The 14622-nt window shown below is 42.7% G+C and overlaps 1 protein-coding gene across 4 annotated transcripts in view; it reads left to right on the forward strand.

Annotated features, from left to right (window-relative positions):
* PAK3 (p21 (RAC1) activated kinase 3) overlaps positions 1-14622 on the forward strand; it is a 173265-nt gene that overhangs the window by 148881 nt on the left and 9762 nt on the right. For all 4 annotated transcript variants that reach the window (XM_072042795.1, XM_038184447.2, XM_027465354.3 and 1 more), the window contains 6 exons: positions 3462-3525; positions 6943-6991; positions 9014-9126; positions 10188-10305; positions 11151-11250; positions 11645-11841. In XM_072042795.1, coding sequence (XP_071898896.1) covers positions 3462-3525; positions 6943-6991; positions 9014-9126; positions 10188-10305; positions 11151-11250; positions 11645-11841 — 641 coding nt within the window. The remainder of the gene's footprint in view (positions 1-3461; positions 3526-6942; positions 6992-9013; positions 9127-10187; positions 10306-11150; positions 11251-11644; positions 11842-14622) is intronic.

The raw sequence follows: 14622 nt of genomic DNA on the forward strand, positions 1-14622 counted from the left end.
GAAGGGGTAAGTTCCCTGGCTTTAGCTGAGGAGATAAGGAAATAACGTGTTTATTCCAGGAAGTTTATCTGCAGGTAGGTCAGGTTATAAAAGGAGAAATTATAACTCCTTCATCTGAGGCTAAATGTTTGAGGCAGGCATCTGCCATGAGATCTGCAGGTACCCTGCATACTTGAACAGTAAGTATGCATATCATTTATTGAAGCTCATGTAACCTAGATTAGGACTGAGCCCATGAGATATTGAGGGTTATACCTCTGAAATGTTTCATGCTTTCATGTTTTTACTTTCTTAAGAATTTGATACCCAGTGCAAGGTCTGAAGATCTGCCTTGGCAAATTGTGATGTGAACAATGAAAATCTTTCTGTACTTTTGTGAAGCCATCTAAAAATGGGGGTGGTGCTCTTCTGTTGTAGTCATGGTCTAATTAGATTTAAGCATGTGGGTTTGGGTGCTTTTTGTTTGTTTGTTTGTTTTCAAACTCATATGACTTCTTCACCTTGCCTACTGTCTCTACAGTTGGTTTTATTCTACTCTTATGAAGATGTCCCTTGCCCTCTTTTATCTTAAATTGCTTTCATAACTCTTCTCTGCTTGAAATAACTTGGGTTTTTTTAGAGACACATTCATTACACGTTTTACTAGGGAGTAGAGCCTGTAATACTGAGATAAGATCAAACAAAACTCTGTCTGTAATGAAATCATGAATATGTTCCACTGTAATTATGAAACAGAAGTGGCCCAATTCTGCTTTCTTATCCACTTAATTTAGGACTTGATAAAGGAAAGTGCTTAAAAACACCAAAATAGCTGGTGTGTTTATCTCTGGTCCAGAATAGGGAGTGCTCCTCTGAGCTGGAGCTGCACACCAGCCCCTTTGTTGATTTTAGTGCTATCATATTTGAAAAGCAGTGGCTTAATTACAGGATACCAGACATAAACAAGTAACTTGCAAAAGCACCTCCTCAAGATTTTAGGAGGGACTATGAAATCTGAGTCAGTAGCAAATTGGGAAAATTTTATTCAAAGTATTTGTTCTCCAGTCTCTGTTTTTCTGTGCTCCTTTCTAACATGAACATTTGTGAACTTCTGGTGTCTGTCCCTGTAGATACACATTTCCATTTACTAGCTGACAACAGCACCAAGCTGGACACCACCAACACAGTATTTTCCCTGTTACCCAGCCCAGCACAAGGTTATGGCAGCGCTTGGTTTGGTACTGCAAAGATTCACGGGGATCCTGGTCTGGGGGTGGTCAAGTTCAGCAGTGCAAGCTTCCTCCTGGATGAGCAGGAGGGAACGTGTTCTTTTGGTTGGGTCCCTTCTTTCAGCCTATTAAAAAGGGAGTTCTGGAGTCCTCTGGTCATAATCCCCTTGGCTGAAGAGTTGTTTTACAGCAAAGACCCATTCTAGTGAAGCAGAAGATAAGCTTCATCTCAGGTTCATTTTTCAGCGAGTTCCCACTTTGGCTGGGAAGCTGTCCTTGTTCTGCTCCAGGATCCCACTGCAGGAGTTCAGCAACAGCTATCCTCAGGGCGTCCAATTTTAGCTATGGATTTTGAAGTGTAGCTGAAAATGGTGTGTGTGTCCTCTGCTTGGCGTGGAGCTGGGCAGCGTTTGGCATTCTGACCAGAGGAAAATACAAAAGTTAACCGGGGTCACTTAAGTGCCTTGTCCTTGGCTTTGACTCCAGGCAAGACAATTGCAGTGTCTCTCAGCAGCGACAGCAGGGCAGGATCACTGCAGGCTACCTGGGGCTATGTCAGCATCCTCAGGCAGTGAGTGCTCGCGGTGCCACCGGCAGCGGGCACTGGCTGGCGTGCCTGGAGTGCCGCGAGAGGGGAGCGAGTGCTGCGGCACAAAGGAAACCTCTTCCCCTGCAGCTCCTGTTAGTGATCTTGCCAGGACCAGGAAAATTGTTTAAGCAAGGAGCGTGGCAGATGGTGTCGATGCCCTGTCTCCTTGCCGTGTTGGCAGGCAGGATCCCTGGCTGGGCATCCAGCTTTTAAAGCCCTCCGCCCTGGAGAACTGGCGGGGGAGAGGTGTTTGCTACTTCACTGCTTACAGTGAATGGCGTGCCACCTTGTTGGGCTTTGGACATGGAGGTGAATAAGTACATATTTGTACTGGTGGTGCAGGAATATTGTCAGATCAGTCAAAATGTGGGCAGTCTTTCCTCCTGAGCTAATCTCCTCCAAGCATTTCAGTGACGCACATTCGCACTTAAATTTTTCAAAGTCATTTGAATTGCCATTTAACCATCAACTTAGACGCTGTTGTTTGTGTTTTACGTAGGCAACTGCTGGACCAGAAAAAAAAAAAAAGTTGTTTTTGAATAACTCCTTTGGATTTGTTTTAATTAGCAGATTTTGGCTCTTTCACTCGATACAAGCTTAGTATACTGATTGCTGCTTTCTTTCCTTCCCATTCAGACTGCCTACATCTCTGAGTGGGCAAGAAACCATCAAGCTGTGCGTGCTCTAATTCTAGCTTTCACTGGCAGTGCTCCAAAATTGCCTGGGACCTGGCTCGCCCATGCCTGGGCCCAACGGGCTGGCCCTGCCTGCCCTCTGCTGCAGGCAGCAGCAGCCGGGAGGTGGCAGCAGCCCGTCTGGCCTGCGTCGTGCATCACGGAGCTACCAGCACCTCCTGCTGCAGCTCTCCTTGCTGCTAGCAGTGCTGGGTCCGGAGCAATGCTGCTGCTGTTGTTTTGCATGAGGTTCGTAACTGTGAGGATCTCCCTGCTGAGAGTCAAATGCTTGTTACTGGTCCAGGTCAGGGTGAAGGCCAGCAAGGCGGTTCTTAAAATGGCACAAGCACAGTCTCCTTTGTAAATCATTGTGAGGTAATCAGTTGTGAGGGTCATAGTTTTTAAACAACCATAATTATTTATTGTAACATGAGATGTTCTCCTTTAAAAGGATGAAAACATTACTTTGGCAAACTACTGGAAGATTGAGAAGATCCCTTCTTGTAAACACTTTGCTACGGTCTTCCTGTTCTGAAATGGCATCTGTTCATTAAAATTGATTTGAGAACCCAAGGTGCATCTCATCTTTGAAAGTATTAAAACTTGTGTAGAATCATACAGAGTATTTATTCTGAATGAAGGAAAAAAGGCTCTGTTATTCCAGTTCTTATTAACATTTGTAGACAACAGACAAGCACTTGCATGGATGTTTGTTTATTTCTGATATCCGTGTCCTATCAATACATTTACATGTTGCCAGTTCCTTGTCAGGGTGCAGAGACACAGGCAATCTCCAAAGGACTGTTTAAAAAAAAAAACAAACATTTTTTTATGGAGTCCAGCTGCGCTGTAGAGCTGCCTGCATTGTTGTTGATTATTATTATTACCCACCTGACTGCGTGCAACTCACAACCCCATACAGCATGTCTGACCTCTCGGAAGGTGGTATCTCCATTTTGAAGTGAGCATCTTTAATTTTGTTTCTTTCAGGGAGCATAGTGAGTGTGGGAGACCCTAAGAAGAAATACACCCGATTTGAAAAAATTGGCCAAGGGTAAGTCCAATCATAGTTATCTATACAAAAACACGGGCTGGGTGTTTTTGCTGGTAAAATATCAAGTGTGAGTCTGGGCAAGCTCCAGACACACTCAGACGCTGCATTTAGATTCTCCCGTCTCTCACTTCTCATCAGTATTTTAGCTGTGGCCAGAGGGAATCATTAAAGACACCTTGCTGCGGGCAATGTCTTATCTGCAGCAAGGAACAGATCCTGGACAATCTGCTGTCCCTCCAGTGTGCAGCATTTATTTTCTTAGAAGAAATCATTTTTATGTGTCTCAAAATAATGTAGCCACACTAAAGAAAGAAGAAAAAAATATTCTGTCTCAAAGATCAACTTGCCAAACGATAGTTGTCATATAAATAAAAGCTCTCAATAGCGTTTCTTTCAAACATTTTGCTAAAGATGTCAGTGATCAGGAATAAAAAAAAAAGAGTTTAGAAACTTAAACCCATGCAAAACAAAATAAAGGAATAAATCGGTAATAAAGGCAGTGCAGATGTGCAAAGCACATAATGAGGAAACACACCACCTGCCTGCTGACAGACCACTCTGGGATCCTGCAGGTTTTATTTACTGAAAATAATCTACCAAGCTATTCCCTTTTGAAACCCTTACTTCACTTATCCGAAATAGGAGTGATCTGAAATAATTCCTATGTGAGGAGACAAGAACAAGAGAAATTACACCAAAATGAGGTATCAGATGTGCATTTTAAATAGACAGACTGCCTCCTCAGTCCAAGTTTCCTATGTTGTAATTCCGGCAGGGCTAATGCCATGTGGGTAAGACCAGGGTCGTGCTGCTGCTTGCATACGGCAGAAAGCTGTGTACTGACATCAGGAGATGGTTTTCTGCCCTAACCCGCTGTGAGGTTTGAACCCAGGGTAGCACGTTGCTGACCGAGAACTGATAAATCCTGAAGAAAACCAGATGCTCTCATGCTCTTTCTCCGGCAGGCTTTATAGTAGATATATCTTACTTGATAAGACGCTGGTGGGGAGGGGTTTCTTCTCCATTTGTTGTAGGCAACCCTTTCTGAGATTCCAGCTTGCTTTCTACCTGCAGCTTTGGTTCTCACTGTCACTGTATGTCAGTGGGCACTCAGAGCTGTGCCAGTCTCTCAAAAGATAAGTGTCAGCTGAAGGCGTGAGATTCAGATTAAACACCTGTGAACAGATTCTTGCTGTCACTGTCAGAAAACGACCGTCATCCTCACTCTTTTATTTTGACACTGCTGGGAGTGAGGTTGTACAAAGGTACCGCAACAACTGGTGGAAAACAAGTGGCTAAGACCTGCCCTAAAAGGGTACCTAAGCAGATGTCCTGCAGCCAGAAGGTTGCGTGCCCTTCTTACAGAGGGGTGTGTTGCTGTAACCACCTCATGGCTTTAATGCTGCAGCTTGATTTAGACAGCTGGGGAAACACACTAAGGAAAAAAAGTCGTTATAGCTAAACCCTGCATTGGATGTCTTGCAGATCTGCATTGCTATTGCAGTGAACAGCTGAACGTGAGACTGTTTTGACAACTGTTTTTTGGACTCCAACTACATGCAAAGCCACTTGTTGAAGACTTGCTGTAGCTTTTATCATGTAAATTAGAGTAATTCTTCTCAAATACTAAAACAGTGAGTGCGCTCAGTAATGCACTTCAGATTATTTCATCCTACAGTATGTAAAGGAGGTGCTTAGGCTCTCAGTATGACACTGGGGAGACATGAGGAGTATTTTCAGTGCAGCTAATGAGTGGAGGGCAGGAGCCAGGGCTGCTCAGTGAAATGCAGGTAGCAACTTTTTACGTAAGGAGGAGTGAATCGACCAGGCAGTAGCACCTCGTGGCTCCATACAGTTGGTAAGTTAATAAACAGTGGGATGCTTTCACAGCCACTTTGCAGTGAACAGTAATTAGCAGGCCTGTGCTGAAGCATGGGCCAGCTTCAGAGCTGAGTCTGTGGTTTGTAATTTGTCTCTGGTTTAGGACTGAAAACGTTGCTGACATTGGAGGAAACTTCGTTAACTAGGGCTTGGCAAAGAGGCTGCGTTTGCTCAAGCTGTGCTTAGCTCTTGCTAAAGACAAAGCAGTGTGGAGCCATGAGCAGCATGGGTTCAGGGCTTCTATTTTTTCTTTCTTGTTTTTTTTTTTTAAACTTGTATTGCACTGCATCATAGTGACACAGATCTAATTGTTAGTCCTGGTACTTGCCTAACTGCATTAAAACAGAGATGGTACAGAAGAGTTTGAAAGTTAGATACAGATCAGAAATTATAGCTGCTTAGAAGTAAAAGTCCCTAATACAGAATCACAGAGCCCTTGCAATTAATTCACAGCTTTACTTAAATTACTCACCTTTATCTAAACTCTTCACAGATGGCCTGAGGCATAGCAAAATGTGCCCTCATTTAAATGGCTGTTTTAAAATAAACCCTGACAGGACTTTACTCAGGAGGTGTAGCACAGTGTTAGCAAATCTGAATAAATGGTGTTGGCTTTTTATGAAAACAAATTGGATTAATCTCAACAATTAGTCATAGGCAAATGCATTTGCATTTATATTAAAAGAATACATAGCATGCCCAATGATAACATTGTTCTCAACACTGGTATGCGATCTCTGATGCCTGTTGAAATAAAATTTCTCAGAAGTGTTTCTGCCTGCAGGTAAACAGAAACAAACTGGGTGATCATGCAAAAATGAGCAAAAGGATTTTGTATTTTCAATCCATGGGGAGTTTGCCAGGTGCATGTTCCCACATCTCAGAATCCCCACCCTGGCGCTCCCGTGGCTCACTGTCCATGCACACACAGGCTTCATAAACGATGGCAGTGTAAGCCTGGGGCTTAGCACAGAAGGAAGCCCCAGCAGGGTTTATAAGCCCACAGTTGCTTTTAAACCCAAAGGGATTTCCTCTGATCATGGCCCTTTTGGCCCTTCACAGCCTTGCAGGGGAGGAATGGCTTTTAAAGAGAGGCGGATGGCAGGCAAAACCCCTCACTCATGTTTTGGTAGCCCTACACTAGCACCTGTGTCTGCTGAATGGCTCTTGACAAAAAGAAGCTGTTTTGGGTTCTTCTGTTCGGAGTCATTCTCAAAACCAAGAACGCGAAACAGGAGAATATTTTCCAGAGTTTTCGGGGAGGGGGGAAATATGTAGAAACAACTCCCTCCATAAGTTTTGAACTAAAACAACGTAGGGCGTACATTTCGGATTCACACCAGCCCTTTCTCTTCACGTTGGCCATGAGCTGGTTATCTTGGATGCAGAGGGCCGGCAGGTGGCTGTGCCGTGCTGCCAGGAGTGAGCGCAGGCGGTTTGCAAACACTGCCGGCAGCAGAGATGGCCTAGCTGGGCTTGTTTTCACCCAAAGGCACTAAAACGCTTTTCATTTGTTGGCCTGTGTTTTGTTTCTAGGGCATCAGGAACTGTTTACACAGCAATAGATATCGCCACAGGACAAGAGGTAAGTGCCGGCAGCCCCAGCTGACTCTGCAGGTATCCAGTGCTTTCCCCTCCGGCAGGAATTGTGGATGGGGTTTTCAGCTTGCCAGCAGATGGGTGGTGCAGAGGCTGTTCCTCCTGAGCACGGACAAAACACATCGCCTGCCATCTTCTGCTCCTTGGTTCTTTAAGGCCACCGTGGGTCTGTGCCTCCGTAACTAAACACTTCCTGGGCCATCCATTTTCCAGCAGCTGTTGCACTGAGGTGGTGATTAATGCCTGAAAAGGTGCCCGTGAACTCCTGGGCAGGGGGGTCCTGGTCCCCCTGAAATCAGTAAGAGCCTCGGTGCTCTCTGTGCTTAGACTGATGCTGCACCCTTAGCTTTTAGGGCCAGTTGTACGAGATGTGTTTTCTTATACTCCATCTTCTGAACACATCTTTGCTCTCCACAGTATTGTTGGTCCATCCTGGTACCGTGTTACGGCTGTCATCCCTGAATGGGCATTTCAATAGAGAGAAATCTATAAAGAAATGCCAGCAAGACTGATTTAAAAAAAAAAAAAAAGTGTTTTTTATTGCTAGTGTAAATGTATTGCTTTAGAAAATCTTATCCCTGCTCCCAAGTGTGGATGCAGTTGTGCTATTACAGAGAATATTGGTCTGAGTGTAATTTAACTCCAAGTGTTTCCAGCATAAAAACTGTCTGGGGGCCTGGCCCCAGTTGTAAAACCTAAAGATCTGTAATCACAGGCCTTGGGGAACCCTCGGGGTGTTCACAGCTTCCCCTATTGCTGTGAGGAATAAGTAGCTTTATTACACTGCTTGCTTTTGGACAGCCCTTGTCCTTACTAAGAACTACCAGAAGCAAGGGAAGGAGGAGCAGTGCCATCCTTCAAAGAAGGACGCGCTCGGTCTGAATTGCCAAAGACATGAATGCAAGCAGCCGACGGTCACTGCCACCACCCAGTCCCAATTTATCTTAATCACCAATTCAGACAGCAATACTGTTTAGCATTTTTTCCATCATGTGTCTCATCTTCAAAGGATAATACAAGAACTAATTAAGGAGAGATCGTGTTCAGGATGCAGTTTGGTGTTTTAGTTGTTCTGAAGCTGGCTGGCACTCACCAAAATGAGAAGATTCGTATCCAGGGCAAAGATTTCCTAAAAGCTACGCTCATGTTTAGCTGGTGTTGGTGACAGCCCACGATGCTACAAGGCAACGTCAGGCTCACCCTGGCAAGAACTGGTTGCAGGGAAGTGGGAGCCAAGGGGTTGAGAAACAAATCTGGAAGAAAAGCACTGTTTATTCTCACAGTCCCAGTAGGGACTGATTTATGTGGCATCTTACCAATCGTTTCCTTTTTCAGGTTGAGGCAGGGTAGGTATGATGGTTTAGAGCAAATTTTGGTGTCTTAGGCCCTTTGCTCTTTAGGGGTATGGTTTAAGATTTCTGATGTATCATTTTTGCTTGTCAGTGTGAGATTCCAGTGATTCCACCCACCTCCAGTGATGCTCTGTACAGGAGGACACTTTATAACTAAAAGTCTAAAAGCCCTGAGCCCTGCTCATAACCCTGAGTGTGTCCATAAAATACCACAGAATGGATTCTTTTCTTTAAAGCCAGATTATTGCAAATCTAAACTCTGTTAAAAGATAAGAATTACCAGCTGTTTTTTATATATTTTCACAGTAACAGAATCACTTGCTGCTTGCAAAACATGCATAAATAATAATGGTGGTAATAAAATAAGGCTATCTTAAAAGAATGTAGGTCCAGAGAGTGCTATTAGAGATTTTTGGTTGATCATTTAAAGACTGTGTTTACAGATTTTATAAGGCAAGATATATATGACCACGTGTAACTAGCACGCAAGCAAGTAGAGAAATAGGGTGTTGTAACGTAAGTTACTGAGCTCTAATGTCTAATAACAAGACAGTTTGGCACAGCTCTGATAGATCGCTCCAAAAACACTCTGTGTTCACTCTGATCTTGTGCAACAGACTATTCACGTTAATGCATTGTTTTCACTGTCGTTTTAGGTGGCCATAAAGCAAATGAATCTCCAACAGCAGCCCAAAAAGGAACTAATTATAAATGAAATCCTGGTCATGAGGGAAAATAAGAATCCCAATATTGTTAACTATTTAGACAGGTAAGTACTTCTGATGGTGTCACGCGAATGTTCATTTCCATATTGAAACTCAAAGATGAAGAAAAGCCTTTGGTTACTCACAGAAAACAACTCTTTATCCATGTATAATTATGTGTATTTATATATTTATGTGTATATATGCATAAAAATATATGGGAGGAGACTGGTCTTTATGTGCATTAATCTTTTCTGGTATATCAGAGCATCACAGAACTGTTGCAGTAGGCAGGGACCTCTGGGCCCATCTGGTCCACCCCCTGCTCCAGCAGGGCCATCCTGTGCAGGGTGCTCAGAAGCTTTTGAAGTTCTCCAAGGGGGAGACTCCACAGCCCCTCTGGGCAACCTCTGCCAGTCATCCATAGAGTAAAGAGGTGCTTCCTGATGTTTAGACAGAGTATGGAGTTCAGAGCGTCTTTTCAAAGACCTCGATCAACCACATCTTACTAAAACTGCCTGTATCTCCACCTCCACCCTGTTTTTAAGTTGGTCATGTTTTCTGCATATTATCATAAATGCAGACATATCAGTCTATAAATTATTTCTCTTTGGCTGTTCCAACCAGTTTCCATTGCTGTGGATTCCAGGAAGAGTAGGTTCTTGTTTCCAGACACACATAATTTGTCAGGTTTTAAACTGTTTTCCCTGTTTCTGAATGTATTTGTATAAGGTTTTCTAAGCTGTTGACCAATTTCTGTCTGTAGCACACACTCTCCCACTGCCACAGACAACTATGAAAGTTGTCATCTTGTTCCTGGAGTTAATCAAGGTGTTTACGTATAAGTTAAGATGATGAACCAGATGATCTGATATGTTCCAGTTCAACATTCATCTTTGCCTTTACTGAATCACATTTTTCACTTGCTTGCCATCTAAGACGTCTGATTTTTCACTTAGGTGCATTTCTCATTCGGGCTGCACAGTTTCCACGTACTCTATAGCCTAGAAGGAATGTCCATTCATTTCATTTAAAAATGAACAGGAATCAAAGCCAACTGCTGTAATTTTCATAAGACAATTCAGCAACACACATTTATCTCAAAGCCATTGTTTTCTTGTTTCAGCTACCTAGTAGGCGACGAGCTCTGGGTGGTTATGGAATACTTGGCTGGAGGCTCTTTAACTGATGTTGTTACAGAGACGTGTATGGATGAAGGACAGATAGCAGCTGTGTGTAGGGAGGTAAGGGATCCTGTCTGCACTTCTGATTACTTGGACAGAGTGGTACTTTGAAGCAGGTGCAAAGAACATGAGTGGTTTCGTGTCCAGATCTTTGCTTCTGTGTTGCTTTTTTAATATGGCAGAAGAAAGAGCATCTTAAATGAACTGCCAGCCAGAATCACTACGCTTAGTAGACTCTGTTACTGCACTGTTAGTGTATTCTCTCTTGTTTTGTGTTTTACTGTTCTCAACTTTGCCTCTTTAAACATTTGCCTGGAGCATGTCCATACTGCATTCCTTGCCTGTAAAAGCAAACATGTTGGTGGCAGAATTTTAAAATAATAGCAAAGAAAAATAGAGGCTCATTTATCACGGTCCTGAGCTTAAAAGGGTAGCATTCCACCCAAAGTGGTGTTTGCTTCTGAAAAATGACTAGCATGTTATTTCCAAATCCGCTTTAGAACCTAACAATAAAATCTTTGTCATGCAACCTTCCACCTAAAAGGGATCCACTTCATACTGAAGAAAGTGACTTTTCTTTTGGCAAATAATAGTTTGTCATATGGATGGACATGGCACATTCATTTTAACAGCAGTCATTCAGTCTGTGCTTTCAGGGGATAGTCTGTAACAATAATTGACATTTCTTTTTCAAAAGCTCATGTGCCTTCGTTTAGAAAGTTATTATTCTAGTAGTGTTGAAGCAGCAAGCTATACCTCTTGAAAACAGAGTGTTCTGCCATTACTCTCAACTCATCTAGAAATTAAATCTTTTAGAACTATTTCTGTTATTGTGTGATGAAATCAAGTCATTAATTTTTACCCTTATGTCCTTTTTTTTTTTTTTTTTTTTTTTAATCTATCAGTGCCTGCAAGCACTGGATTTCCTTCATTCAAACCAAGTGATTCACAGAGACATCAAAAGCGACAATATTCTTCTCGGAATGGATGGATCTGTCAAATTGAGTAGGTGTTCTTCGTCAGGCACAGCTCTCCCAGGATTGGGGTGTGGGGCTGCTTCTGACTGCCTGCCAGTTATCCAGAGGGGGTGCCTATGATGGTGTCCTGACCGCTGCTTAACGCTAAGGGCTTTTCCATTACTTATTCTAACACACAGAGAAGTACAGGAAGAAGAAAGATGCAAGAAAAAACACTGCCTTTTATTTGTGCATGCCCCTTCCAGAGACCAGAGTTACAGTCTAAAGCCCCAAGTGCACAATTGTCACTGCAGAGCAAACAGACACTGCTGCTTTCCTAGCTAGATTCAACATCACGTTCTTAGCTATAAACCAGGGATTTTAACTTGGTTTCATAATTTTAAATGGCTTTAACAATACTTTTTTTTTTTTTTTCTCCTCAGCTGATTTTGGCTTCTGTGCTCAGATCACCCCTGAACAGAGTAAAAGGAGCACAATGGTTGGGACTCCTTACTGGATGGCACCAGAAGTGGTGACACGAAAAGCATACGGTCCCAAAGTGGACATCTGGTCACTTGGGATCATGGCAATAGAAATGGTGGAAGGAGAACCGCCTTACCTTAATGAAAATCCTCTCAGGGTAAGATGCCAATAGAATCAGACACCACTGTCTTTTTAAGCTGTCCTATGTTTAGACATAAAATCCCAGTCACGTCAGCTTGGACTAGTTCCAGCAAAGGCTGCTTCTAAAAATGTCAGTGGAGTGTATCAGCACAGACTCTGGCTTTGGGGACGTAAATGGGAGAACCTCAAAAGACAAGTAGGATGGAGCCAGTTCAGAAGTTTGTCATTTTTGTCTTCAGTGATCCTTAAAATTTCTCAGGCGTTGTTGGAAATGTGTTTTAGCTGTACCTCTGACGCCAGGGATTTTTCAGTGGCAAGTTTCTCGAGCTGATGAATTTTTCTGAAACAAGCTTCAACTACACCTGCAGGCAGAAGTATTTTCAAACTCAGATCAGTGTAGATCAGCCACCTGATCCTTTCCGGAGGTGTCATTGGTCAGAGTAATACCGTAATTATTGATTTCTAAATTGTTAATTTCTAAAATGCACAGAAACTAATGCATTGTTATTTTGAAGTTTTCGTTTATCCAAACTCTTAAAATGAAACAGCCAATTCTTATTCAAGTGTGCAATGAAGAAGGAAGGTACACCAAGGAAAAAACTTATGGCTGATAGCTGAAACAGTTAAATGCTACAAAGTTAATTCCTGGTGGGAGGCAGGAATCTATGAAGAACTTAATTTTGTACCTGTGTACATACATATGTAATTTTTGGTAAGGCTAGAACTAAGCCACAGCATGACCTTTAGGTTTTCTCATAGTGGTGAGGCTGCAATTCCTCTGGCAGCCCAGGCTGTGTGCTGCAGACTGAACAAACAGCACAACCTGGCCATGCTGTTTAAGAAAGGAACATGACAAATACACAATCTTTTGTCTTCTGCTTTTTATGAAAAAAAGTTTTCTGTGTCATTATAGAAGACCTGTTTTGGTTTTGCAGGTGCCCTGGGGTTTTGGGCTCCAGTGCACTCGTGCATGTGCTGTGCCACAGTGTGAAAGGGTGTAAGAAATGGGTTTGGGTTCAGACTGATGTCAAACAAGCGGAGTGCACCTTAGCTGGTAGACAGCAGGCCTGTCACTGCAGACCAGTTTTACCTAGAAAGGCTTTTGCACATCATCAGTTCTTCTTCAGTTTCCTGCAAAGAGAAGGCTCCACATTCCACATGCATCCCGGGGGGACCCTTGCAAAAAAAAAAAACATACATTGTATATGGCAGCAAAAACATAAAGATAATGAGTGTTGTTACTGGTTTGGATGCTGAAAACTCCTTGCTTCCTTAAACTTAGCTGTTAATTAGGGCTCCTCAGGACACGTCAGGTCAGCTGTTAAAAAGGTAACTGGATTTCCCACCACATTCACATTCAGTTATTCTTGGTACTGCCCAGACTAAATTGGAGATGGTGTTCTTCTCCATACACACCTCATCTCCTGCAGGAGTTGAGATCAGTGTGGATGCTTACAGGTCCAAGGTATATTCAGGTGTCCGAGTAAAACTGGCAGATTAAAATCAGGCATCTGAAGTTGGTACCATCTGCATCAGCTTTCCTGGCTTCTTTGCAGAGGTTGTTGCCCCTGAGCAAGGAGCAGTGAACAACTATTGATGGAGTGAGTGCAGTTCCCCAGTTACCAGCTAGTTCTGTTAAGGTTAATCCATCCCAAACAGGACAGGATCTGACCTGCTGTTGTACGTAGAGTCTAAGACTCCAGAGGTTGCATCCAAGCAGGAAGGTTATAGGCAAGACCTGTTTTTAGAGCTAAGTTTTTAGCGGATGATACACAGTAGTTGTTGCAGTTACTAATCTCACTGTGACCACATTCAGGGAATTCTGAAAAGCCTGGAAGCAAAAGGCTGCTCTCTTATTTTTATGAATGATTGTTTTAATAACGTAAGGCATGCAGGTGCTTCAGTTACTGGCACTAATTTAAATTCATCAATAAATTATAAGGGCACTAAAGGATCATTAATCATAGCTTTAATAGCAGTTTTAGTGTAGTCACATTTATTGTTTTCCAGACATAGAGCAAACATTGGTCGGGTCCCTTCCAGCCTTCGCAGAACTCACAGGCAGGAATCATTTTCCAGCCATGACAGTCCTGGATATTCCTGTGATGGTATTTCTTTTCTCACACTGTGATTTCCTGCCATCAGGAGTACTCCTAGGCCCTGAGGGACAATGCAGTAAATATCCTTCAAAATGCACATTGGACCTCCCCAGCTTTAATTAAAAAAGGAGAAAAAAAAAAAAAAAAAGGCATTTCCGTTTGCTTTCTCATTTATTAACTGCAGTACTTAACTTTCCCTAACAGCTGCAGTGTGTGTTCCAAATGCTGTGGATCTTCTACAGTTTCAGGCTTCCATGTTGTCTGTATATTGTTCCTGCAGCGTATTTCTGATAACTTTGAGGTACTATTTTCAGAGACTGCAGCTAAAATTGCATGCTGACTCTTTTTTCTTATTTTTTGGTAAGCTAACAAATCTATGAGCTTACTGCTCCTTTGCAGCTACTGCAAACATTGATTTCCCTTGACTGTACTTGTTTTTCTTTACTGGCTGCATCACAGGAAACCAAAAGGTACATAATTAGAAGGTACTGCAGATCCCCATAGACCTTTTCTGTTCTTGTAGAAATAATTAAAATGTGCAATACTCGAAATATTTCAAAGGTAAAATAATAGCTAAAGATGACTTTCTCATGACTCATACATTGTGAAGAAATGAGCAAACAGAAGAGCTTCGTTCATCCTGACACTCCTGTTTCACAGTCAGCTGAATGTAGCTGGAACAAAAATTTCAGGTTTGA

Source organism: Anas platyrhynchos, chromosome 10 (genome assembly GCF_047663525.1).
Source record: "Anas platyrhynchos isolate ZD024472 breed Pekin duck chromosome 10, IASCAAS_PekinDuck_T2T, whole genome shotgun sequence".
NCBI classification, from domain to species: Eukaryota; Metazoa; Chordata; class Aves; order Anseriformes; family Anatidae; genus Anas; species Anas platyrhynchos.